Source organism: Acipenser ruthenus, chromosome 21, assembly GCF_902713425.1.
Source record: "Acipenser ruthenus chromosome 21, fAciRut3.2 maternal haplotype, whole genome shotgun sequence".
Classification (NCBI taxonomy): Eukaryota; Metazoa; Chordata; class Actinopteri; order Acipenseriformes; family Acipenseridae; genus Acipenser; species Acipenser ruthenus.
Window position 1 is genome coordinate 10,613,921 of NC_081209.1, and position 24,184 is coordinate 10,638,104.

The following is a 24,184-nucleotide window of genomic DNA, read 5'->3' on the forward strand; positions in this document are numbered from 1 at the left end:
GGGGTCCAATCTGAGACTATGTTCCTGGTGCTATTGCTTTGGAGGGGTTTAGACAGGATCGACAGAGTGGAAGCAGGTTGCCTGGGTAAGCGTTCTTCACACACTCCCTGTACCCTAAACACAGCAACACAGCAGCCAGACATGCAGAAAGATCTTTTAATAAGCCTCTGTAAACATGTCATGAAAAGTGCTGACGATTCTTAAATACACTTTTACACTTAAAATTTTACACTTACATATGGTGTGTGCTTACTATATTGTTTAATCGGAAATCAGACATGGTTGATAATCCAGTTAGTTTACATTTTTCAAAGATAGTCTTCAGGACACAATCTTCCTCCATTTTAAAACCTGCTTCCTACAATGTGAGGCACAAAAGCACCTGCTGTTGCTGTTGCTGTACTTGCAGAAGATTTTGTAAGACTGAAATGTGATTGGAAACACAGAGGGTTGTTGGAAGGTGTTAAGCTTCCACAGTATGTAAAAACTATTTCAAGCACTAGAAATCCATTCATTACAATTTCATTTTGATTCTGTAAAGCAGTCTGCTTTCCAGTGTGAAACTACAATAAGAAACATAATGTGCTCTAGTGCATTGTCACGATGGGAGGTATAATGGTGTTCTTTCTCAGAAATAGTTTGTGTTAAATGATTTTGGCTTCTTTCTAAGTGAGTTTTCAGTCATACAATTCCATGCAGTTACAGTGTAGTGGTCAGAGTACGAGGTCCAGGACTAAAGGTTATGGTTTCAGACCACAGAAAACCATTCCATAATGTTTGCTACACTGGTAAGTCATCAATAGCTGACTCATGGCAAGCCCAATATTTTTGTGGTGATGGATCTGCCAGGCGTCTGTCATAATAATTTATTTAACAACATTTGGAAGTCCTGACATGCAATTAGGTTTAATATCATTGACTAATGAAACAGAAAACTTTACATATATGAATGGAAAGGGCAGTGCAGAAAAGAATGTGGGTTCAAGCTTGGCTTTGGTCACAGAGATCTGTCATAGTAGCAGTCATAGTCACAATTACTTTAAAAATACATCCATCTACAATTGGTTCCAATGTAGTACCTGTCCTTTGAAATGTAATCTTTAAAGGACATTCTTAAGTATATACATTTGATGCCCCTTTAACTGTCATGCTGTTTGGACAAGCTGTATTAGCTCCAGTCCTAGTCATTATGGAACAGCAGAAACTCAAGTCACTTGCTAACTGAAACCAACATTAGTCAAGATTATATGCACTCCCTGGTACAGAGGGACTGGAACGTTAACGGCTGGCACATGAATGTAAAGCTCTGACTGCATTGTGAGAATGTGTGTTTTTCACCAAAAACGGTATGGTGGGAACAGGATCAATTCATATTTTCATGGGATGACCTTTTCACGTTAAGAAATTATTTTGAAAGAAATGTACAGCTGAATATGTCACCCCTCCGGTAAGAGATAGCATGTGCATGTGCATTATTAGCCGAACATTGTGCCATAGTGCAAGTTTGAAGTTCAAGATACCTATAGCAAGAAGTGCTGCAGTCGTACACCATCACACAGTGGAGGAGCAGAGTCCCTCTTACAGGCTCCTCACCCTGAAGCACAATCACTATTAGGGAAGCTCTAGATACTGTAGGTTGGAGCGAGTGACTTTGAAACACACACACACACGTTAGGATATACTGGAAGGATGACTTCTTGTTATTTTACATAGTAACTTTGCCTCCATTTTTTTACATATAAAGATAAATTCACATCATATTGACATGTTTAGTGCAGGGACACTGAATTCAGCCCGGGACTGGCAATATCCTGTGGCAGGATCACATAGGAGCAATTTACATGGTAACATCAAGCAGTGTTAATACACCATAAGGTGGTTCTGTATGTTCATTTAGGTGTACAAGTTTGCATTTAAATAAAGGTGTACAAATCCCTAATAACAGATTCTATATTCACAAAACTTCCTGGCTATTAGCAGATCTCTGCATACAAACTTTTTTCTTAATCAATCAAAATAGAATTTAAAGAGAACACAAGTTTCAAATCTGTAATAAAATATACATTACACAATGGCAGGGATCCTTCTCCTATTGATTTCAATGGGCTATGTGACATAGCCATGACAACTTGTCAGGACATCATCAAGGTTCTATTTAAACCTATTTTTAGTTGTTGTCAGTTTCCAATGACCTCAGTAATCTCAAAATTGGCTTCACCTGGTGCCTCACAACACACCTCGAGATGCAGCAATATCCCACAATGACTCTCGCCCGGTTGTGCCATATTGCTTCATCTCAAAGAGTGTTAATTGAATGGTACAACAATGTGTGTTGAATTTTGTCTACTTGTGTTAAACGCTGCTTGATGCTATGCAAAAAACACAATGACCATCACTGGTCTAATATTTCTGCCATACTCTTAGTAATAACATTAGTTATTGTGCGCTTCTCTATTGAGAAAGTTGGGTAACACAAACGAGTTTCCTAAAAAGACTTTGTTCTAATAAGAACATTTCAAAAGCTGAGAAGCTGTTAACAGACACCTTACACTATTACACTATTCAACGATTCGGTCACCTGGGGCCTGTTTTTGCATTACTAAATATCCCTGAATAATCTCTAATCACATGCAACAGATTTTAATAAGCAATCCCTCCCACACATGCAGTGGTAGCCTAAACATTATTGGGCGGGATATTTGCTCTTCACTTTACCCCCAAAAAGCATTTCTAAATCAGTGCTGATTGTATTAATTGTATCAAAATATTGTACCTTTCTTATTGTAGTCACATTTTAGGGGTACCAAAAAAAAAAATCTAACTGTCTCACCCAGTCATTCTGTCCCAGTACTTGGTGGTGGTGGGCAGTGTACCTAAATGCATGTGAGAGATGGGCTTGTCTCTCTTGCAGAAGCTGACAGAAGGCAACTTTAGAGGGCTGCTCTAAAGAGCCCTCAGAAGTCTTCATTGTTAGCGCTTGTTAACAAAATCAAACAAAGGCTGTTGCCTTTTACACTGTCAATAGGAGCAACAGAGGGCTGCTGCCTAGCACTGTTAGAATCCGAGTGAGAGGAGTGGGTCCCTCCTCACACAGAAGCCCTCGGAAGCAGGTGCTGGTCCCAGAGACGCACGGAGAGAGACAGCCGGTGAGATGAGTTGCTTGATCCCAACTTCATTTGCAGCCTGATTGGAGCTGAATTCAGCTGTCTGTGGAGTAATTGCCTGGAAGTACAAAACAATTAGCATGTTAGTGATATACATCTTTTTTACTAAATTATAGTTATCAGTAAATGAAAAAGTTCACTGAGACATACTCTGCAGTATGTATTCTGACAGACAGTCAAGCACGTCTCCATATATCCCCAGATTCTGGTATGGCAACAACTTGCATTCTGAACTATTTAATCAGATCAATAAAAGTAAAGACTTCAGAGCCTAGCAACATGCAAACATGAGCTGGCTACGAAGTAAAGAAGTACAAGCGGTCTTGAATAAGAGGGGAGCGGATATGCTTTTGTACACCTGCTGCATTCAAGTTCCTTTACCAGTAAAAATGAACTGCATTACTGCCACATTGTTTTAACCACTGAACATACATGGCTGAGGCAGATTTACTTGATGCTTACAAACGACCCCCCCATATGGATGCTTCTATTATGTGAAAAGCAGACAATATATTGTGAAGTATTGTAAGGCCCATTGGGAAATACAGCCTTGTGGATTGCTCACCCAGTATGCTTCGCTTGCAGAGCGGGCAGGTCTGCTGCAGGAGGAGCCAGGGATCGACACAGTCTCTGTGGAACTCGTGAAGACAGGGCAGCACCCGTAGACACTGCACAGGGGAGCAGCACACACATGCACGCACACACACACACACACACACACACACACACACACACACTGTACATCAGCAGGGATAGAAACGGACAGCAAGAGGCACATGCCTGCCACTGACACAAATCTGCTCAAATATTTCACTGCAGAAAGAAACTCCCTGCTGATTCTTTGAAGGTAGAATGGGGATACTTTTTTTTCCATGTTCAAATACAATCTAATTAAAGTGAATACCAATTTTAAACAGTTAAACACATCTACCTTTACAGTAAGAATTTTGTTTAAAATGTCGTTGTCAGATGGGTACATGGTTTGGGTGTAACCTGTTTTTTGTGAAACTGCTCCAGACACACGGCACAGTTCTCCGTCTCTCCTCCCTGCTCCTGCGCACCCAGCGGGTGATACTGTCTGGTTTTCAGAGCAGCCAGATGCTTCACAATGTCGTGTTTTGGGTGTAACTGAAAACAAGAGGATTAGATCCCAAATAAAAAAAACACTATTGTGCCACCCAAAACAACTATACCTTCCTATAGTATGAAGTAAACTAGTGCATTTGGGTGGTACTATATATATAAAGAAGAAAGTTTGTCTGTCTGTCTGTTCCTTTATGCATTCGGACCCCGCAGGAGCCAGTGCAACCAGACTTTGCATGGCCTCCTCTTTCATCCAGGGGAAGGTCCAGGGCTATGTTTGGATCCAAATTTTTGGGATGACAGTGTGGGCTAGACAGGATTGTCATTGCAAAAGCACAATTCTTTTGCAATTCCTTCAGTGCAATAAGGTACTGTGTGTGAAGAATTTGTAAATCAATTTTAGTATCAAAACCACCCTTTGCATTTGCCTTGTCTAATAAATTATAAACGGAAATTAAACCTAATGACTGACCCAGTAGCAAGTACTGTATGATGTAATAAATTAATAAATAGAACAGCATGTTGGGGTTCAATAATGGCACACCCTGGGTGTATTTATTGAAGAGACCTAATTGATAAACGTACCTCCATATCTTCATTTGATTGGTAATGCCTGTACTGCCAGCGAGCCTGAACTACGACCCCAGTGCACAAGATCAGAGCTACCAATAGGATAGTGTTCCAGAGCTGCTGGAGGTATTTCTGTGAGAGAAAGAAAAAAGAATCCACTGTAATCCTTAATGCCAGTAATAGTGAATCCATCTGGCGCTGTCCATTCATAACTAAACGACAGTCCAGCAATACCAAAACATGACCTATTTACTACCACTGTGTGGGACATTTGTGAAGTTAAATCAAAACATCTTTAAAAGACTATTCTTTCATTTTCAAGTCCTGTCCATTTCACAGTTTATTTTAAATGAACTGCGTACTCCTTGCTTCACGGCTTTTCTTACCTGGACCTGTGAGTTGGTCTCTCCAGTGCAGATCACGCCCTGCCACTCCCCGTACAGCCCGCTCCGGGACCGGCCGCAGCTCGACCACAGGGTCAGCGTCGCCCCCTGCAGCACAGGAGGGGCACATCAGAAGAGCTACACAGCTGGGGTTCACTTTGTCAAAATCAGCGTATCTCAACAATGCTGTTGTTTAAAATGCAGACTACATCATTTTTACAGATGCAAATATATTGGAGAGACCCGCAGGCGCTGCTAGATGTTTGACTTTGATGATCTTGGTACACAGTACTTCTACTACTACTGCTAATAATAATATAATAGTAATAATACGAGGCACAAAGTATTAGTTCAAGGACTGATCTTTCACCTGATAATCTAATCTCACAACTTCCCCAGGTCTTGCAGTCTCATGCTGTATTAGCCTCCAGACAGCATGATTAGTCACGTCTGGCTTCAGGATTTCATACTTCTCAGTCACTGATAGATGAAATGGTAGCCGTATCAGTCCAAAGATGATTGACAAAGAGAAGGAGATGTGACTAAACAAAACAAAAATCACAAGCTTTCAAGACCTCAAAGGTCTCATTTCAAGTGAAAGAAGAGACCTTTGAGGTCTTGAAAGCTTGTGATTAAGTATTGTTTAGTTAGTCCAATAAAAGGTATCACATCTCCTTCTCTTTGTCTATAATTCTCAGTCAAATCTTCATCTCTGAAAGCGTATATCAAATGGCTTTGAAAGCCAGCAGCTTGCAAGTATTTCTATCAGTTATAATAGTTTGCACTATGACAGTCCAATGAGTTAATTCTTAGAACATACACTGCTGTGCAAAAGTTGCATTTTTCTACTCTGATGTATTATGAGTATTAACAATTTACTCAAAGCCTCCTCTAGTGTTTTCTACTATTATAACAACCTTGACTTGCATAAAGAAGAAAAACATTGAGTGAAATAGCTTGCATCACTTGATTTTCAAGATGTGGTATCCGAAGCATAATCAACAAGTACAGAGAAACATCATCTGTAATTGACAAACCCAGGACTGGAAGACCCAAAAAGCTGTCTAACAAGGATGAGCAATACTTGAAGATACTATCCTTAAGGAATAGAAAAAAGACAAGCATTGAATTGACAGAACTGGCAGAAGGCACAGGTGTCGTTAGTGTTGTGGAGAAGTTACAATAAAAATTATTTTAAAAAATAAAGCAAATAAAAAAGAGCTCAGTCCTGTTTCCTTTGTAAACATCTGAACTAAAAGTAGCCTAATAATTTGATGTCGTCAATTCAAGTTCTGTACGTGACTCGCCCCACTTATTAAGAGTACTACAAACACTGCTTCTGTATGTGACTCGTCCCACTTATTAAGAGTACAACAAACACTGCTTCTGTAAGTTACTCGCCCCACTTATTAAGAGTACCACAAACACTGCTTCTGTACGTGACTCGCCCCACTTATTAAGAGTACCACAAACACTGCTCTGTACGTTACTCGCCCCACTTATTAAGAGTACCACAAACACTGCTTCTGTATGTGACTCGTCCCACTTATTAAGAGTACAACAAACACTGCTTCTGTACGTGACTAGTCCTGCTTATTAAGAGTACAACAAACACTGCTTCTGTACGTGACTAGTCCTGCTTATTAAGAGTACCACAAACACTGCTGCTGTTTCAGTGCTACTCTTCAAGCCACTTACTAACTTTAGTAAAGGAGATGACCTGCACTTGAGGCAATTATTGATATAGAAATGTAAATATAATATATATATAGCTATTTTCTTAGCTCCTGATTGTCTCACCAGATTATCTTGGAGGATAGATTTATAGGTGATTTTTGCAGTTGCTCGAAGACCTCTGCAAGGGAAGAGAAAAAGAGTAAGCCAGGTGTTCAAATAACTGACCCCTCACACAACAGCCCCTGATCAGGACCTCCCACAAAACAGCTCCTCAAACACACACACACCCTGACCCTACTTATATCACACCCTTCCCCAATTATGTAAGCATACAGTCAATCATTTTATATCATGATATGTTTAAAATACAGCGCATTAATGTATACCCTTATTAATCCTGGTAGTAAGATTTTTTACAAAGACATACTGAAGGTCAAAAATAAAAAAGGGAGTAGCCTTTTCCCAAAGGTTATATTTCTTATATCAACAATGCTTTACTGGAACCTTCAATAAAGATGTTATTTTAACATGACAGTATAAGGGAACAGTTTTCTTAAATATGCAAAAAAATTATTATATATGATAAAATAAATAAGGGTACTGACCCTTTTATAACGTGGTGGTGGAGCCACTGTGCCAGATTATTGCAATGTGAAGGACTCTGTCCAGATGTGTTGGAACAGACTTTTAACAATAGGATGCTAATTAATCAATACCATGTCCAGTTAAAAGAGTATTCTGGAGCTAGCATTGTAGCACCCTGATCCTATGGGTATTATATGGTATGTATTAGCCAATCTGCTTTGTGGCTTAAGGTTTTAGAAAAAAATCTGAGCAGCAACCAATAACATACAATGCCGTTTTATTTAACAAACAGCCTGAATGATTATTTCTAACTAATATTGACTAACACGACGCACATGAAACAGAAATCATTTTTGTACACTTTATCTCCTCTTGAATGATTAATTAGTTGATCACTTTTTACGTGACCGAGGTATTCAGTTTTAATTTAACAGGTGTTTGTTTAAATAATGCGAACTGTCAGGTTTTACCTCAAGAGGGCGCCGATAAGTTTAGTGACATTTTCTGATGTCTGAATCACAACTACTGGCTTGGAGAGCACCTGGGAGAGGTCCATCTGAAAGTGAAAGAGCAATAAGCAGATCAGACAGGGAGCCAGCTAGCTGGGCTCAGAGCTCACATTCCCTGGGAGAGCAACATGGGAACACACTCATTCCCAGGGCTATGTAGTGACAACAGCTGAAAGAAAACAAAAAGTGCAGAGCAAAACTGCCTTGTCTGAATTGATTTTCATCCAGGAAGAGACCGTCCAAGAGTGGACCTGGTTTGGGCTATCCATTCTGAAGACACATGTGGAGGCACCATAAGCTTTAAGAAGAACTGTGGTTGACATCTGAATAAATCTGAACAAATCCACTAAATTTGTGTCAATAAGGCAAAAGAGTTTAAACAATAATGTAATCTATGCCATTGATATATATATATATATATATATATATATATATATTTGCATGACCCCTCTTTGTGCAACAGTTCCTGAGAATTAAGCTCTTTGATCAACCTGCTGTGCAATGGGACTTATATTCTGTGTTAATCTTGGGATCCCTGGCATGACAGTGGTTTTAGATCATGGGGTTGAACGAATGATACCTCTCTGATGGTGTTCTGGTTCAGAGCCAGGATGAGCAGGGCAGAGGCTCCCAAGACAAGGGCTCGCTTCATCTGCAAACAGAAACACACTGAGTGAGAGCAGAGCACACAGCAGGGGAGGGGAGTTGGGAACATCAAAAACAGAAACACACTGTGTAACAGCATATAGCCATCTAGCATGTCCCTGTACTACTATTTATTTAAAAAGCACAGCTGCAAAGATCATTCCTAACCAACCTTATCTATCTGTTCAGTCAGTTTATAAAGCTCTAAGGACATGCAGTATAATTGTATACTGCATCTCCCTAAAACTTTGGTGTTTATCAGGATAAGCAGCATTTTCCACACATCTGAGTGAGAGTAATCCAGCTCGATTGTCACATGTGGTAGATCTCTGTCATCCACGAAATGAGGTCACATTGCTTTGGCTATAAATATAACCTTTCATTGAGCTAGAGTTCATTGTGAACTCATTTCAAGCTCTTTCCAAATATTTCCAATCACACATCAATCAAAAACACAGTACAATTACCCCCAGGTCATGAGATGAGCCTGTGGCCCCTGATATTGGCAACATTTAGATTTCACACCTTCAGGAGTCCAGCCGGTGGGGGTGTGTATAGATGTATATAGTTTTGTGATTAACTGATTTGGTCAAGTGTTTGAAACAGAACAGAAAGAGAGACACAATCAGCACATCAGATAGGTGGGGAAACAGCATGGATAGGAAATGCCACCCTGTGCTTATTAGGCTCAGGGAAAACAAAGCCACTTTTTCTGGAACAGTGACTTGAATCCTGGTTCTAGGAGACCAGGAGACCTAGTTTTAGACAACCTTGCTGTATCAAACCCCAAGCCTCCCCTGGTATGCCATGCAGTGGCCTGAAACCAAGTTCCAAGCCACACAGTGGCTTCGTGTTCCCTCAGCTTTAGAATACAATAAGGCAATGTTACAGAATGACCGGCACATCTCTCGGTTGACCTTGCTGACAACAGCAGCTGCAAATGTCTCCTGGCTGCCTCTCTGTGCCTCTGCCTGCTCCACTTCCACAGGGACCAGTCCGATCCAGGGCTCTGCTGCCTCTCTCTTTACTGGGGAGTCCTGCTCCTGCCCCTCATCCACCACCTGAAACACACAGAGCAGCTCAACTCAACACAGGCTCATCTCAGCACACACTGAGGGCTGATCTTGTGCAAATCGGAATCCTCCTGTTCACATTGGTTAACGTGTCAAAGAAAGGGAACAAATGCAAATGGGGCTACTCCACCCCGAGTCTAATCAGCCCCCAACATGCTTGTACTGGCTTAGATGGAAATGAGGCAGAGAAGTTAGTTTTGTTATGGGATCTGATGTACATTTATTATTATTATTATTATTATTATTATTATTATTATTATTATTATTATTAATAATAATAATTGTTAATAAGATATTGAATCGAGTATTTGTATGGACAACAGTTAGGCGTGGAATAGCCCTGCGTTTGTTTAAGGGGTGGTGGCACAGCGCTTCATTTGTTTTTATTGGGATGGAACTACCCAGATTCATTCAGGGAGTGGGTTGAAAAGCTGCATTGGTGCTGGAGCCAGGAATACAGTTAATGCCTACATGGCTTGTTCGATGTTTTGGGTTATTTGTAACGTGTGTCACTACTCTACTTGTCCAGTAACAGATTTGTATTTTTAGAAACACGTATGGCTACCATTCCAAAGGGAGATGAAATTGCCCCACTTCATCCTTCTTAGTTCTATGTGATTGTCCATTGTCTGTACTTTTTTCACTATGATTATTAATAGACCTTGTTTGTGCTTTTACCGTGCAATACTGCTGAAAATGCTGTTAAAATGCATAAACTGGTTGGTCTCAATCGGTTTTTAGTATTTATATACATATACTATTTTTTAAATAATATGTAGCAATATTTTAGAGTCCACTTTAATATGCGTAGTACAAGTACTGTTTAAAAAAAGAAACAGCTTACAAGAATCAGACTCCCTTCGGCGAGTTCCTGGTTTTGTTCGAGTCCCTTGCTGTCGCTGGCGGCGGGGGTCTTTTCCAGCACCGCCCCCTGCAGCCGGTACCCGGGTCGGGGCGTGCCGGGCAGGTCCCGCAGGAACACCTCCACCAGCGCAACCCTCTCCCCGGACACCCCCGGGTTTGACCGCAGCGACGGGGCTAACAACAGCACCGAGACGAGAGACAGCCCCCAGCAGCAGCTCTCCACAGCCATGGCGCTTCGAGACATGACTACAAATAATAATAACAATAATCAACACATTAAATAATAACAAGATCACCTGAGCCCTGACAGAAAGTCTTCCCAGCTGTGTGTGTAAACAAGGCGACCGCTTGCGCGTCACTGCAGCGACGAGGGAGGGCGGGGAAAGATGGTATAAGCCGTCAGAGGAGAAACTCAAGCGAACAAGGGAGGTCAATGCGCCATCTGCTGGACATGAATGCTCACTACATTTGTGGAATGCTCACTACATATTTCTGTAATCAATAAATCTGCATGCTTGGATGGCGTTTGCAACTACAGCCACCATTTCTCTTATATTAGCCGACCACCCATCGCGTTTACAGGCAAACCCAAGTAGAAAGGAAGTAAACATAGATAGTAACAGTAGAAGTAAGCTCACTTTACAAAAAAAAAAAAAAAAAAAAAAAGATGCACTGAATGAATTTCTTTATTATCTCCTGCAGACTTCACGTTTAACAGGTGAAATTCTATAATGGATGGAGTTTTAATTAGTTAAACAATTTAGAACATGGTTGGAACAAAGACCAGGACTGGAAGAGACAACTTTGGCCACCCCTGGAGTAAACAAATACAACGAAACCAGGACCTGTTATCTGAATAGGCGAGTATGTTGAGCACTGTATTGCAGGGATAGAAACAGGGTCCGTTCCTATCGGTGTGTTCTAACATTACGAGCCTGCACCCCAGTGAAACAGCGAGGCAGGGCTGTACTGCTTCTATTACATTCATATCTGTGTGTGCTACATTTATTTGTATGACTGAGGAAACCTGTTGAATTTCACCCATTGCTCACTGTAATTAATACATTTATTAAATAATTAGAAAACAAAATCTGATTCAAGAGAGACTGGGTGCAAATGCTTAAAAACTTAGCTGAGGTAAGAATGCCTTTTCGGGCAGGTTGTGGTATGAAGGGCACAGAGGAGAGGGGAGGCTCTAGCTACTGAAGCCCTGGTCACTTCTCCCAGCCAGGATGCCTGTCCGTGGGGGTGGAGCGTCATTCCCTTTGGAAGCAGGATCTCCAGTGGCCCTGCTGCCTCTCTCAGTCATGAATCAGGGATTGGCATGAAGTTAGCTTGGCATACACCGTACCTTATCATACACAGACCATTACTGTCTACAGTGCTTCTCTCTTCCAAATGACAGGCTTTCCTTGGTTACTGTTGATGCCCAATTGCATTTGGTGAACTCAGTGTATACTGCACTTCAGAAATTACCTGCATTAAATCTAATTGTCTATATTCTGAATACTGGAGCTGATGCATTATCATATTGTTCCTATACTAGCTGAACAGCAGGCAACATATAACCCACTAACACTGGCCAATTCAAAGGAAGCTGTTGAATTATTTACAGAAACCAAGCACTCACAGCCTTATCTATTCAATGTGACAATTAAACGGTTGTGGCTCGGGGTCACGAAACTGCAAGAGAAATGAAGAGTTAGCTTGGCATATCCCATACCATACACAGACACTTACACACTGCTTGAGTTTAAAGACTACTGTCAGCTGAACACCACTCAAAACTAGACAGATCAAAAGGAAGCTGTTCAATCACAGCGACCTTGTGCTTGCTTTGTGTCATTTTAGAAGTGTGGGTCTGCCTGACAACCTTTTGCAACCTTTAAATTATAGGCAGAATGTTCGTGGGGCTCAATCCTAGAGCAAGAGTCTAATGAAATACAAAACATATTTCTACAAGACGGCACTCTACAGGAGCCAGACATTCAATTATAAACCTGATCATCTTCAGTGGTGCCTTTATCTGAATAGCCTGGCAGCCTTGCTTAACCAGTTCATCGTCTTGTTCACAAAGGTGAAGTGTACTTGTTATCCCTACAAAGTGACAAGACCATCTCAGTACTTGTGCTGATTCTTGCCAAGTGGTGTGCTTTTTAGGAAGATGGTATAAAAAGATAAACAAATTGAATATTGCTTAATGAGATTAGAAAACATAGAGACGCACAGACACATACACGCACACGCACATGCACACACACTAGTGTTCTGGGGGCGGCTGCAGGTTAACACTTGATAGTCTATGGGATTGAAAGTACTATGAAGCAGTTTTTTGTTTCTTCATTTTAAGGTTCTTGATTAGATGGCAGTATGCTGGCACCTCATCACACACTCAACAACACGACAGAGCCAGCGGCACACAGCCCAGCCCTGCTGCTCATCACACATTCAACAACACGACAGAGCCAGCGGCACGCAGCCCAGCCATGCTGCTCATCACACACTCAACAACACGACAGAGCCAGCGGCACGCAGCCCAGCCCTGCTGCTCATCACACACTCAACAACACGACAGAGCCAGCGGCACGCAGCCCAGCCCTGCTGCTCATCACACACTCAACAACACGACAGAGCCAGCGGCACGCAGCCCAGCCCTGCTGCTCATCACACACTCAACAACACGACAGAGCCAGCGGCACGCAGCCCAGCCCTGCTGCTCATCACACACTCAACAACACGACAGAGCCAGCGGCACGCAGCCCAGCCATGCTGCTCATCACACACTCAACAACACGACAGAGCCAGCGGCACGCAGCCCAGCCCTGCTGCTCATCACACACTCAACAACACGACAGAGCCAGCGGCACGCAGCCCAGCCCTGCTGCTCATCACACACTCAACAACACGACAGAGCCAGCGGCACGCAGCCCAGCCATGCTGCTCATCACACACTCAACAACACGACAGAGCCAGCGGCACGCAGCCCAGCCCTGCTGCTCATCACACACTCAACAACACGACAGAGCCAGCGGCACGCAGCCCAGCCCTGCTGCTCATCACACACTCAACAACACGACAGAGCCAGCGGCACGCAGCCCAGCCATGCTGCTCATCACACACTCAACAACACGACAGAGCCAGCGGCACGCAGCCCAGCCCTGCTGCTCATCACACACTCAACAACACGACAGAGCCAGCGGCACGCAGCCCAGCCCTGCTGCTCATCACACACTCAACAACACGACAGAGCCAGCGGCACGCAGCCCAGCCCTGCTGCTCATCACACACTCAACAACACGACAGAGCCAGCGGCACGCAGCCCAGCCCTACTGCTCATCACACACTCAACAACACGACAGAGCCAGAGGCACACAGTCCAGCCCTGCTGCTCATCACACACTCAACAACACGACAGAGCCAGCGGCACGCAGCCCAGCCCTACTGCTCATCACACACTCAACAACACGACAGAGCCAGCGGCACGCAGCCCAGCCATGCTGCTCATCACACACTCAACAACACGACAGAGCCAGCGGCACGCAGCCCAGCCCTGCTGCTCATCACACACTCAACAACACGACAGAGCCAGCGGCACGCAGCCCAGCCCTGCTGCTCATCACGAACTTAAGCCCCTCAGTGTGGTAGAGGCTGAGCCTGAGAGTGAAAACATTTTACTCTTACAATGCTATTAGCACATTTGTTTCTGAAAGCATTGTAATAAATGTGTTACTAACATTGTAATGAATGTGTCATGAACGTGTTATTGATATTGCAGCACATGTGTTACTAACAATGTAATGGATATGTTAATAACATTGTAATAAATGTATTACAAACATTGTAATGAATGGTCAGATTTGCTGAGCTGCTCAGAGTGTGCAGGGATAACTTGGCAGAGCAACCCCAGGTGAAATCAATAGAACCCTCTCCCCTTTCCCTCTGATTACTGACCGCTCCAGTGTGCTGAACCCTGTCCCCTTTCCCTCTGATTACTGACCGCTCCAGTGTGCTGAACGCTGTCCCCTTTCCCTCTGATTACTGACCGCTCCAGTGTGCTGAACGCTGTCCCCTTTCCCTCTGATTACTGACCGCTCCAGTGTGCTGAACCCTGTCCCCTTTCCCTCTGATTACTGACCGCTCCAGTGTGCTGAACGCTGTCCCCTTTCCCTCTGATTACTGACCGCTCCAGTGTGCTGAACGCTGTCCCCTTTCCCTCTGATTACTGACCGCTCCAGTGTGCTGAACGCTGACCCCTTTCCCTCTGATTACTGACCGCTCCAGTGTGCTGAACGCTGTCCCCTTTCCCTCTGATTACTGACCGCTCCAGTGTGCTGAACGCTGACCCCTTTCCCTCTGATTACTGACCGCTCCAGTGTGCTGAACGCTGACCCCTTTCCCTCTGATTACTGACCGCTCCAGTGTGCTGAACGCTGTCCCCTTTCCCTCTGATTACTGACCGCTCCAGTGTGCTGCTTGTAAGGGAGAGCTGATATATGACTCATTGCCCTGCTACCTCGACCTGAGGAAACCAGAATGAAGAAGCCACCACCAGTGGGTAAGATAAAGCTTCTTCTCTTATTAATCAAATCTGAATGAATGAATGAATGAAGCTTTCCTGTCACTCAGATGTGTTGGTGCGTCTGTTCCACAATTCCACAAAAAGAAAAAGGTGGATCACCTTCTTAAAAAATGTGTTTTTGCTGTACTGATATTATTTTGCAGATAGCAGAGACTTCTGAAGTATGGGACAGCTGTGGCGCTACATCAGTTATTTAGTCAGTATTTTTGACAGTGATAGTGGTTATTAAATGTTTAACCTCTAGGGGGTGACATTATACAAACAGAGGTTTTCATTTCAACTCATCGTTATTGTAAACAGGTTACTGTAGATACAAAATTAGAGCTTTCATTATCATATATAGGCAAACAGACATGTTCCTCCTCTTGTGCCCAGATTGTGATGCTAGCACAATGTCCCTGCAATGACAGTGCTACCAATTAAATTACTTTCAGTGCCAGGGCCTTCAGTTACTTGTCCATTTACTATGTACCTCAGTACCTGGTATTATCCAGAGTGCACGAAGACCGGCAAAAATGAACTGTTCTTTGATTTGGTAGCTTAGCCCTTTTATTTACAGTAGCTGTGTTTGCACTGCATTGCTTGTAAGCTGGTGTGTTAAGCATGCATATTTTAGAAGCTAGCTGCTTTACAATCATTATCTGGGGGCTGGAATCGGTTAGTTTTTACTTCTTCCTCATGGCTGTTTTTGCACAAACATACAGTTAGTGACTGTATGTTTGTGACTTTTGGTGCATTCTTGGCCTCAATGAAATGAGATGGATATCTTAATTGAATCTAATACATTGAATTGAAATGCATTGATCCAGTTATTTTCAATGGGCCACTGTACCCTGTTGAGTGAGCCACAATTGTCATACATCATGGTGACAGGGATGCTTAAAAAGAGAACTTTGTTTTCTCACAAAAGATTCATTAATTTAGCTGAAAGCAAACTATAGTAAAAAGCAAACAAAGAAAACAGTTCACTCTTTGTAAAAAGCCTATTATGATACTGACGCCAGATTGGCTGAGGTATTGAAAGCTATATCTTGGAAAACATTTGATTAAACTTGCACAGAGGTACTTTGTACAAAGTTATTCCAAATCAATTAAATGTAAGTTGTGACTCCTGATTAGCTAATTTACTTTATGAAGGATATATCTTGTGGGGCACCTGTCCGGTTTTGCTGTAGATGTATGTCATGGTGACCTGTGAATTACATGGTGCTGACACCTATAACGCTTTCATTTGGACAAGGACATAGATAATAATGCTGTCTATAGGGTCACCATGAGCAACGAAGGCCGCACTGGTTAGACGTGAAAAGTCTGCAAGGTGCTGAAGTTGTTCTAGGGAAACAGAAAACAAGTCTACTGTCCAGAATCCAGAATGACAAACTTCTGGATCCTCTGGAAACAGCAGTAATTTGCACAGTCTTGGATACAGAACCTGCCAACTGAGCACCTACTGCTGTCTTGACCATCCTGACTGAAACTGGCTCAGTAGAAAGAGACAGCTTTTACATGACAGTATGAAAACCTAAAAAGGGTGCGTTTGTGAACAAAAACAAAACATCCCTGGGGACATGCTGTTTACTGGACGAATCCTGTGTGGAACCTAATGGAATGAACCATAAAATACAGCTGTGAACCAATGTGTTCATAAACAAGCACTGTGTGTGGAAAGTAATGTTCATTATGTGCTCATAATTATGAAACTGTGCCGAACCTGTGTGTGTAAAATACATTTAATTAATTACATTTAAGGTTTCATAAGAGCATAGTCGTTGATAGGTGAAATGGTAGCCATAACCTGTTTATCAACACTTAAATTCCTAACTGTGTCCTCTGGTCCTGGTTTCTGTGCTGCACTTAAAGTAGGGTTGTCAGCTACAGTGCTTTAATATTTTAAAGACTTCAATCAAGTCCCCCCTTCAGTCTTCTTCATTAATGAATCTGTTCTAGACCAAAGTAGCTCTATATGAAATCATATATTTGTTTAAAGTTACGCTTTCTGATAGAGCCCAGCAGTAGAATGATCTTGCACTTTTAAATGTGTGGTTTTAATCTTACACACATCTCCGTCTCTATATGTGTTATTTAATCTTGGAAAGCAAACTGTCAAATTACATAAAAGTTGTATTACAACACCAGGAAAATCCCTGATACATAAATACAAACGCGCACTCAGCAGTTCCCTGGTTATGATGTGAAAACTTGACGTGACTTTAAATCTCTGTCTCTTTAAGAGGCCGTACCTTTACGAACTGACAGTCTCGCAAAAAAACAAACGAAGCGCCCCGAGGTGCAAACCAGAACCAGAGCCAGGAAGGAGAGAGAGAGAGGGAGCTGATGCTGTACGGACCTGCACAGTGAAGACAGAGGAGAGAGGCGCTGACTGTACAACCGCCTGCTTGCTTTGATCAAAACAGGGTGTCATTTTGAAAAACATGAGCGGACGGGTCGGCGACGTGAGCCCAAAGCAGGCTGAAGCGTTAGCACAGGTAAGATGATATCTCATTTAAAACACGCCTTTTCTATTTTTTTTAAATATATTTGCTTAGCTCCATGCTAAATAAAGCACTGCGGGTATAACGAACGGAAATGTAGGTTAACCATATCACAAAACACGCAGTAATGCTATGCAAAAGAATAAAGTTTCCATGTACGGTTTGATGCCACAAGCTAGTATCATGAATATGTCTACTGTTGATTTTTTTAGACAGCAGAGCTGAATGTGTATGTATTTATTATCGTATACTGGCTAACAGAAGGATCTAACATAACACATTTCTGATTGGTAAGGAGGAATACAGAAATATTATTTCCATTCAGTCCTGCAGAACGAGCAAACTGCACTAGTGTCTACAGTTTGACTTTGAATACACCGTGTAACAATTATTTTTTTTTTGGTTCCTGTGTAGTAAGTGTTATTTCCTAATTGCTTATGCCTCAAAAGTATAGAAAATGGCTATTATTCCCCACAAACTTGCTTTTGTGACCAGGACAGTGATATTTTGAAATTTACCTATTTCCAATGAGAAAACGGGCGAATTTGTGTCTTTTCGTTCACATAAAGTCAGAAAAAAACATCATATGAATCCAAATTAACATGTATTTATATTAAAGTAATACAAAAATGACTACAAAAGATTTAGAAGTGAGTAGTTTTTCGAGATTTACGATTATACTGTAAATCACTTTCACGAATCATCCCCCAAATGTAGTCTCCCATCATGTTCTCGTTATACTGTCCTTGGTAGCGGCGTTCAAAGTCCAGTATATCCTGGTGGAAGCGCTTGCCTTGCTCCTCCGAGTACGCTCCCATGTTCTCCTTGAATTTATCAAGATGAGCATCAAGGATATGGACTTTGAGGGACATCCTACAGCCCATTGTGCCGTAGTTCTTCACCAGAGTCTCAACCAGCTCCACATAGTTTTCGGCCTTGTGATTGCCCAGGAAGCCCCGAACCACTGCGACAAAGCTGTTCCAAGCCGCTTTCTCCTTACTAGTGAGCTTCTTGGGGAATTCATTGCACTCCAGGATCTTCTTTATCTGTGGTCCCGACGAAGACACCGGCTTTGACCTTTGCCTCTGACAGCCTTTGACAGCTTAGGGAAGAAGTCTTGAAGGTACTTGAAGGCTGCCGACTCCTTATCTAGAGCTCTGACAAATTGTTTCATAAGGCCCAATTTGATGTGCAGTGGTGGCATCAGCACCTTCCGGGGGTCCCAGCCATACTCATCATACTTCAAGGCGTTCAGCAAGGTCTTGATGCTGTTGTAATCCTCTTTGAGGTGCACCGAGTGAGCCAGGGGAAGAGACGAGTACTTGTTACCATTATGGAGCAGCACGGCTTTGAGGCTCCTGGATGAGCTGTCAATGAAGGACAGTATAACGAGAACATGATGGAAGACTACATTTGGGGGATGATTCGTGAAAGTGATTTACAGTATAATCGTAAATCTCGAAAAACTACTCACTTCTAAATCTTTTGTAGTCATTTTTGTATTACTTTAGTATAAATACATGTTAATTTGGATTCATATGATGTTTTTTTCTGACTTTATGTGAACGAAAAGACACAAATTCGCCCATTTTCTCATTGGAAATAGGTAAATTTCAAAATATCACTGTCCTGGTCACAAAAGCAAAGTTTGTGGGGAATAATAGGCATTTTCTATACTTTTGAGGCATAAGCAATTAGGAAATAACACTTACTACCCAGGAACAAAAATTGTGTTACGTAGTGATATCAGAAACCGCGGTGCAATATACATGGCAGTTTGACTTTAAACTGTGAAAAGGCTAACACAACTCTAGCATCGTGTATGAAAAAGAGAAGCCAAGTACAGTAGCTGCTTGCTGGTCGTGTGCCCAAAGTCTCAAGTTCTCATGGACTAAAGCAACACAAAACAAATACAGCCAGCCTCCCCATTCAGGGTTCAGATTTCTGACAGAAGAATAGCGACCTTGTTCTTCAAAACAGGCCCAAACAAGTGCAACCTATTATTAATATTATTATTTGTTTATTTAGCACAAGGAGGTTAAGTGATTTGCTTAGGGTCACACAATGAGTCAGTGGCTGAGGTGGGATTTGAACTGGGGACCTCCTGGTTACAAGCCCATTTCTTTAGCCATTGGACCACACAGCCTACCTATGTTAGAGTATGGATGTTTATGCAAATTCCAACTTTCGACTCTCAAAAAAACAGGCCCAATCCCGCTTACTATACACGGACTTGGCAACTCTTTCTCGCCGTGCACGAGTTCGGTATATCCCCGCCCATGATAGGAAAACAAAAAAACTGTATTTATAACATTTAAACACACAAACACAAACCAAACATAGCCGACAAATGCATTCTAAAAGATTTCTCCTGCATTGATAAAAAATCTATGCTAGGTCACAAACAGATGTGAAAGTAAAACAAAAAATCTAAAGAAATCATGTTCTGTGGAAGGTGGATGTAATAATATTGACAATGGAGCACCTGCCATATGTAGCACATCCTTTATGTAAGGCCTGTCTGCACACAGCGTCCCTGACATTTATTCTGCATTGATAATCACTGATTCTCCTCTTCAGTCCATATGGCACAGCCAGACAGCAGATCTGTCACACTTTGAAGGAGGACTGACCTTTAGTCACTCAGCAGGGGCTTCCGTATCCAAGACAAATCTCCGTCTCTGTCTGGAGTCTCCAAAGTGCCTTGTCAGGTCCGTGCCGTCCTCGCTGCTGTGCTCTGCAGTCATGTTTGTTTAAGTGAAGAATTAGGGGGACATGACTGAAGTCTTTAAAATGTGTAAAGGAGTGTCCTGTCCTTGCATTGATAATTGAGGTCTATTGAACTCTGGAATAACAGCCTTCCAAACTGCAGTGTTTCAGAATGACAAAGCGCTGTGTTGTTCTTAGAATTTCCCTCCCCTTCTTCTACAAGAGTTTCATTGAGGGCTTTGCAAAGCAGTCTCGGTGCTGGGAGAATGAGCGCACAGCACGGCTCAAATCATAGCTTAAAGTGGAGCTGGGGTCAAAGATCCATCCCATTCCTTCAGTACTGTAACAGAGCCCCCAACTCTCCCTAAATCTGTACCGCTATACTAACAGAGCCCCCAACTCTCCCTCAATCTGTACTCCTCTATACTGTAACAAAGCCCCCGACTCCCTCAATCTGTACCCCTCTATACTGTAACAGAGCCCCCAACTCTCCCTCAATCTGTACCCCGCTATACTGTAACAGAGCCCCCAACTCTCCCTCAGTCTGTACCCCTCTATACTGTAACAAAGCCCCCAACTCTCCCTCAATCTAGCAGGCACCCATTGAAGTTACAAAACTTGAAAGAAACAACCTTTAATTCAAGGGCTCTGATGTATTCTTAAGATGTATGTTTCTAGTTCTGTGACACTGATTGGTGTTCTTTTAAGAAAGAATGGTGTTAATGACATTGTACAGTGAATAACGTTAAACCGCACATGTAGGATCACCTTATAATACATTTGTGGCTTTAGCCACTTGTGTTATAAGGTCATCCCCACTAATTATTACATACAATACAACAACTGAACCCTGCTCTCCCATTGTTTTCTAAATCAAGGAGCATCTCTATAATTAAAGGCAAAGTAGTAGATAAAACATTCTTCATTAATGGTGAGGCAATACCAACAGTGTCTGAGAAGCCAGTGAAGAGTCTTGGGAGATGGTACGACGGGGATCTAAAGGACACAGTTCGTGTGGGAGAAGTTAGACAACAAGCAGTGGAAGGGTTGAAGAGCATAGACAGCTGCGCTCTACCAGGTAAACTAAAACTCTGGTGCTTTCAGTTTGGTCTACTGCCGAGGTTGCTGTGGCCACTGACTGTGTACGAGGTTTCTTTGACAACAGTAGAGAAGCTGGAAGCTTTAATCAGTTCATACATCAGGAAATGGTTGGGAGTTCCACGCTGCCTCAGCAGAGTGGGACTTTATGGTAAAGGAATACTGCAGCTACCAGTCTCTGCTCTAACCGAGGAGTTTAAGTGCGCCAAGGTCAGACTGGAAATGACATTAGTAGAGTCACGCGATAAATGCATAAGGGAGGCAGCACCTGTGTTGAAAACTGGAAGAAAGTGGGCGGCAAAGAAAGCTGTGGAAAGGCTGCCCTTCGAATTGGTGATATCATGGGGCAAGTTCAGCATGGAAGAGGGGGTCTTGGTTTCAGTTCAGCTCCTCCTACATGGCACAAGGCAGCCCCAGCTCAAAGGAGGAAGCTGGTGGTCAACGAGGTGCAAAAGCAGGAGGAGAGGATGAGGTGTATAAAGGCCATTTCCCAGGCCAAGCAGGGAGAATGGATGAGATGGGAGAGTGTGGAACAACGCAAGATTGGCTGGCAAGACCTATGGTCAATGGAACAGAGCAGGATCAGTTTCCTCATCAGGTCAACATATGATGTTCTCCCATCACCACAGAACCTAAACCTCTGGGTAGGAGAGGATCCCTCATGTCCTTTGTGTTCATCACCTGCAACATTAAGGCACATTTTGACAGGATGTAAGGTGGCTCTTAGCCAAGGACGGTTTACTTGGCGCCATGACCAGGTGCTGCGATGTTTGGCCTTAGCATTGGAAGACAAGCGTAACATGACCAATAAGTTGTCACCTGTTCCATCAAAACATTACACACAAAAGACAACATTCCTCCGCCCAGGAGAGCAACCACCAAGAAAAGGTGTTAAAACCAATCCTCGCCCAGGACAACTGGAAGCTGCTAGAGACTGGAAAATGCTGGCAGATGTTGGTCAACGGCTTATTTTTCCACCTGAGATTGCCACCACTAACCTTCGACCAGATATTGTCTTGTGGTCTGGATCAGCACGCCTTGTTCACCTGGTAGAGTTAACAGTGCCATGGGAGGATGCTGTAGATGAGGCGTATGAGAGGAAGAGACTGCGGTATGCTCAACTAGCCACTGAAGCGGAACAGCGAGGATAGAGAGTTCGGGTTTACCCAGTGGAAGTGGGTTGTCGAGGATTTGTGGCACACTCTACAACCCGGTTTCTCAGAGACGTCTGATTCAGTGGCCAAGAGTTGCGTCGCACAGTGAAGAACTTATCTGAAGCAGCAGAGAGGAGCAGCAACTGGCTGTGGTTGAGACGGAAAGATTCTGGCTGGGGATCTCAAGCACAATAGAAAGAAAGAAACGCTGATGTACAGGTAAGTAAGCTGGGCTGAGTTGAGTGGGGGACGGAGGGGGGTGATGCTGGGACGCCAGAATCACCGTCGAGCCCTCTTGAGGTGTCGTGGGCTAGTCGACGAAACACTGAGGATGGAAGGTGCCCACTTGAAAACCCCAGAGATGTACCCTACTTAGCTCAATCCAGACGGTTGTCATGCTGATGCGCTGGGGAGGCCGCACTTTGGTTGATCCCCGGAGCCAGCATCGCAGCCGTCGTGTGTGCTGATGCGCCAGGGAGGCAAAATAAGCTGATCCCTGGAGCCAGCATTACACTTCAGCCATTAACACCAGACAGAAGGATATCTACATCATCATATGGAAGGAAACGTAAATGGATGGAGACACATATGGATCACATTAGTTTACTGTAAAGCTACGTCTTACTTGGTGCTTATCTTGGCGAGAGCCGAGTTCAAATCAGCATGAAGTTTTAACATCTACTCTCGTGTAATGGAAATCATTATGGAGGTTAGCCATGCTGTTATAACTCAGTAAAGGAAAGGACTGCTGCTTGCTAATGAAACCACAGGGATGCTGGAGCCCTTCTCTTTAAAGGTTAACTCTTTCAGTGGAGTAAAATGATTATTTCAGAAAACCAGTCAATAAATAAATAACTTGAAAAGCAGTAGTATAACAGTGCTCTGTGGCATTGCTGTGCCGTGTTTCTTGGTAATAATGCAACTCCCCTGTTCAAATAATACACTTGACTTCTGGCCTCAGGCTTTATTGACAAGGGAGTTCCATTATTACCTTGCAGCACGCCACCGCAATGCCATTATCCCATGAGTGAGTCCTGCAGTATCTGCTATTGATATCCCAGCAGCTAAATGCTGTTATGTAGCTGTTTCAAGAAATATTTATAATTGTTAAAACAAAAACTATATGCAGTATGCTTCTTCCATTGCCTTATCGGTGCCATTGTGTGTTTGGTTCTTTGTTGTGATTCATATAGTGAACTTTGGGTATGACAAGCACATTTACTGCTGTTTTGTCTTTACATTGGTCATATTTTAAGCAATGCTAAATACACTTTTTTTATGTGAAGGTTTTTATGCTTTTGGGTTATGTCAGTGTTATTGTATTTTGTGGTTTTCATACAGGGATAGAAAATGAGTATGTGCACATGTACCTAATGATAACACACTAGAACTATAATAATAATAATAATAATAATAATAATAATAATAATAATAATAATAATAATAATAATAATAATAATAATAAACCAGGAGCAAGAAGTGTAATGTAAGACAGAAGTAGGACAAAGGTAAAGTAGGGTGTGGATGGTGTTCTTTTTTTTTTGTTTGTTCCTGAAGGGTTACATATCATTCGTTAGATGTGTATCACCAGAGGAACGC

At 42.7% G+C, this 24,184-nt stretch overlaps 2 protein-coding genes across 3 annotated transcripts in view; one reads left to right on the forward strand and one right to left on the reverse strand.

Annotated features, from left to right (window-relative positions):
- Positions 1-142: 142 nt before the first annotated feature.
- Positions 143-10,908, reverse strand: LOC117428096 (RING finger protein 215-like). Its single transcript, XM_034046688.3, has 10 exons — positions 10,534-10,908; positions 9,534-9,677; positions 8,552-8,623; positions 7,933-8,018; positions 7,001-7,055; positions 5,204-5,308; positions 4,833-4,949; positions 4,158-4,292; positions 3,730-3,832; positions 143-3,222 (listed from the first exon to the last, which is right to left on the reverse strand). Exons 1-10 carry the CDS (start codon positions 10,795-10,797, stop codon positions 3,200-3,202), a joined length of 1,104 nt encoding a protein of 367 aa, XP_033902579.1. The 5' UTR covers positions 10,798-10,908; the 3' UTR covers positions 143-3,199.
- Positions 10,909-17,371: 6,463 nt separating this feature from the next.
- The window catches only part of LOC117428238 (SEC14-like protein 2), a 44,502-nt gene continuing 37,689 nt past the window's right edge, over positions 17,372-24,184 (forward strand). The window contains exons 1-2 of one of the 2 annotated variants that reach the window (XM_058994802.1): positions 17,373-17,618; positions 21,283-21,411. Coding sequence is in view for 1 of the 2 variants with exons in the window: in XM_034047093.3 (XP_033902984.2) it covers positions 17,565-17,618 (54 nt within the window). In the remaining variant the exon portion in view is untranslated. Of the gene's footprint in view, positions 17,619-21,282; positions 21,412-24,184 lie in introns of both variants that reach the window. The other variant, XM_034047093.3, reaches the window with a different exon arrangement.

Bases quoted from the DNA above. Each gene is read 5' to 3' on its own strand.
- LOC117428096 (XM_034046688.3), bottom strand. From the start codon at position 10,797: ATGTCTCGAAGCGCCATGGCTGTGGAGAGCTGCTGCTGGGGGCTGTCT. The intron at 7,056-7,932 runs GTAAAACCTGAC...CTTCCCTTGCAG, and splicing joins CTTATCGGCGCCCTCTTGAG to AGGTCTTCGAGCAACTGCAA. The intron at 4,950-5,203 runs GTAAGAAAAGCC...TTTCTCTCACAG, and splicing joins AGACCAACTCACAGGTCCAG to AAATACCTCCAGCAGCTCTG.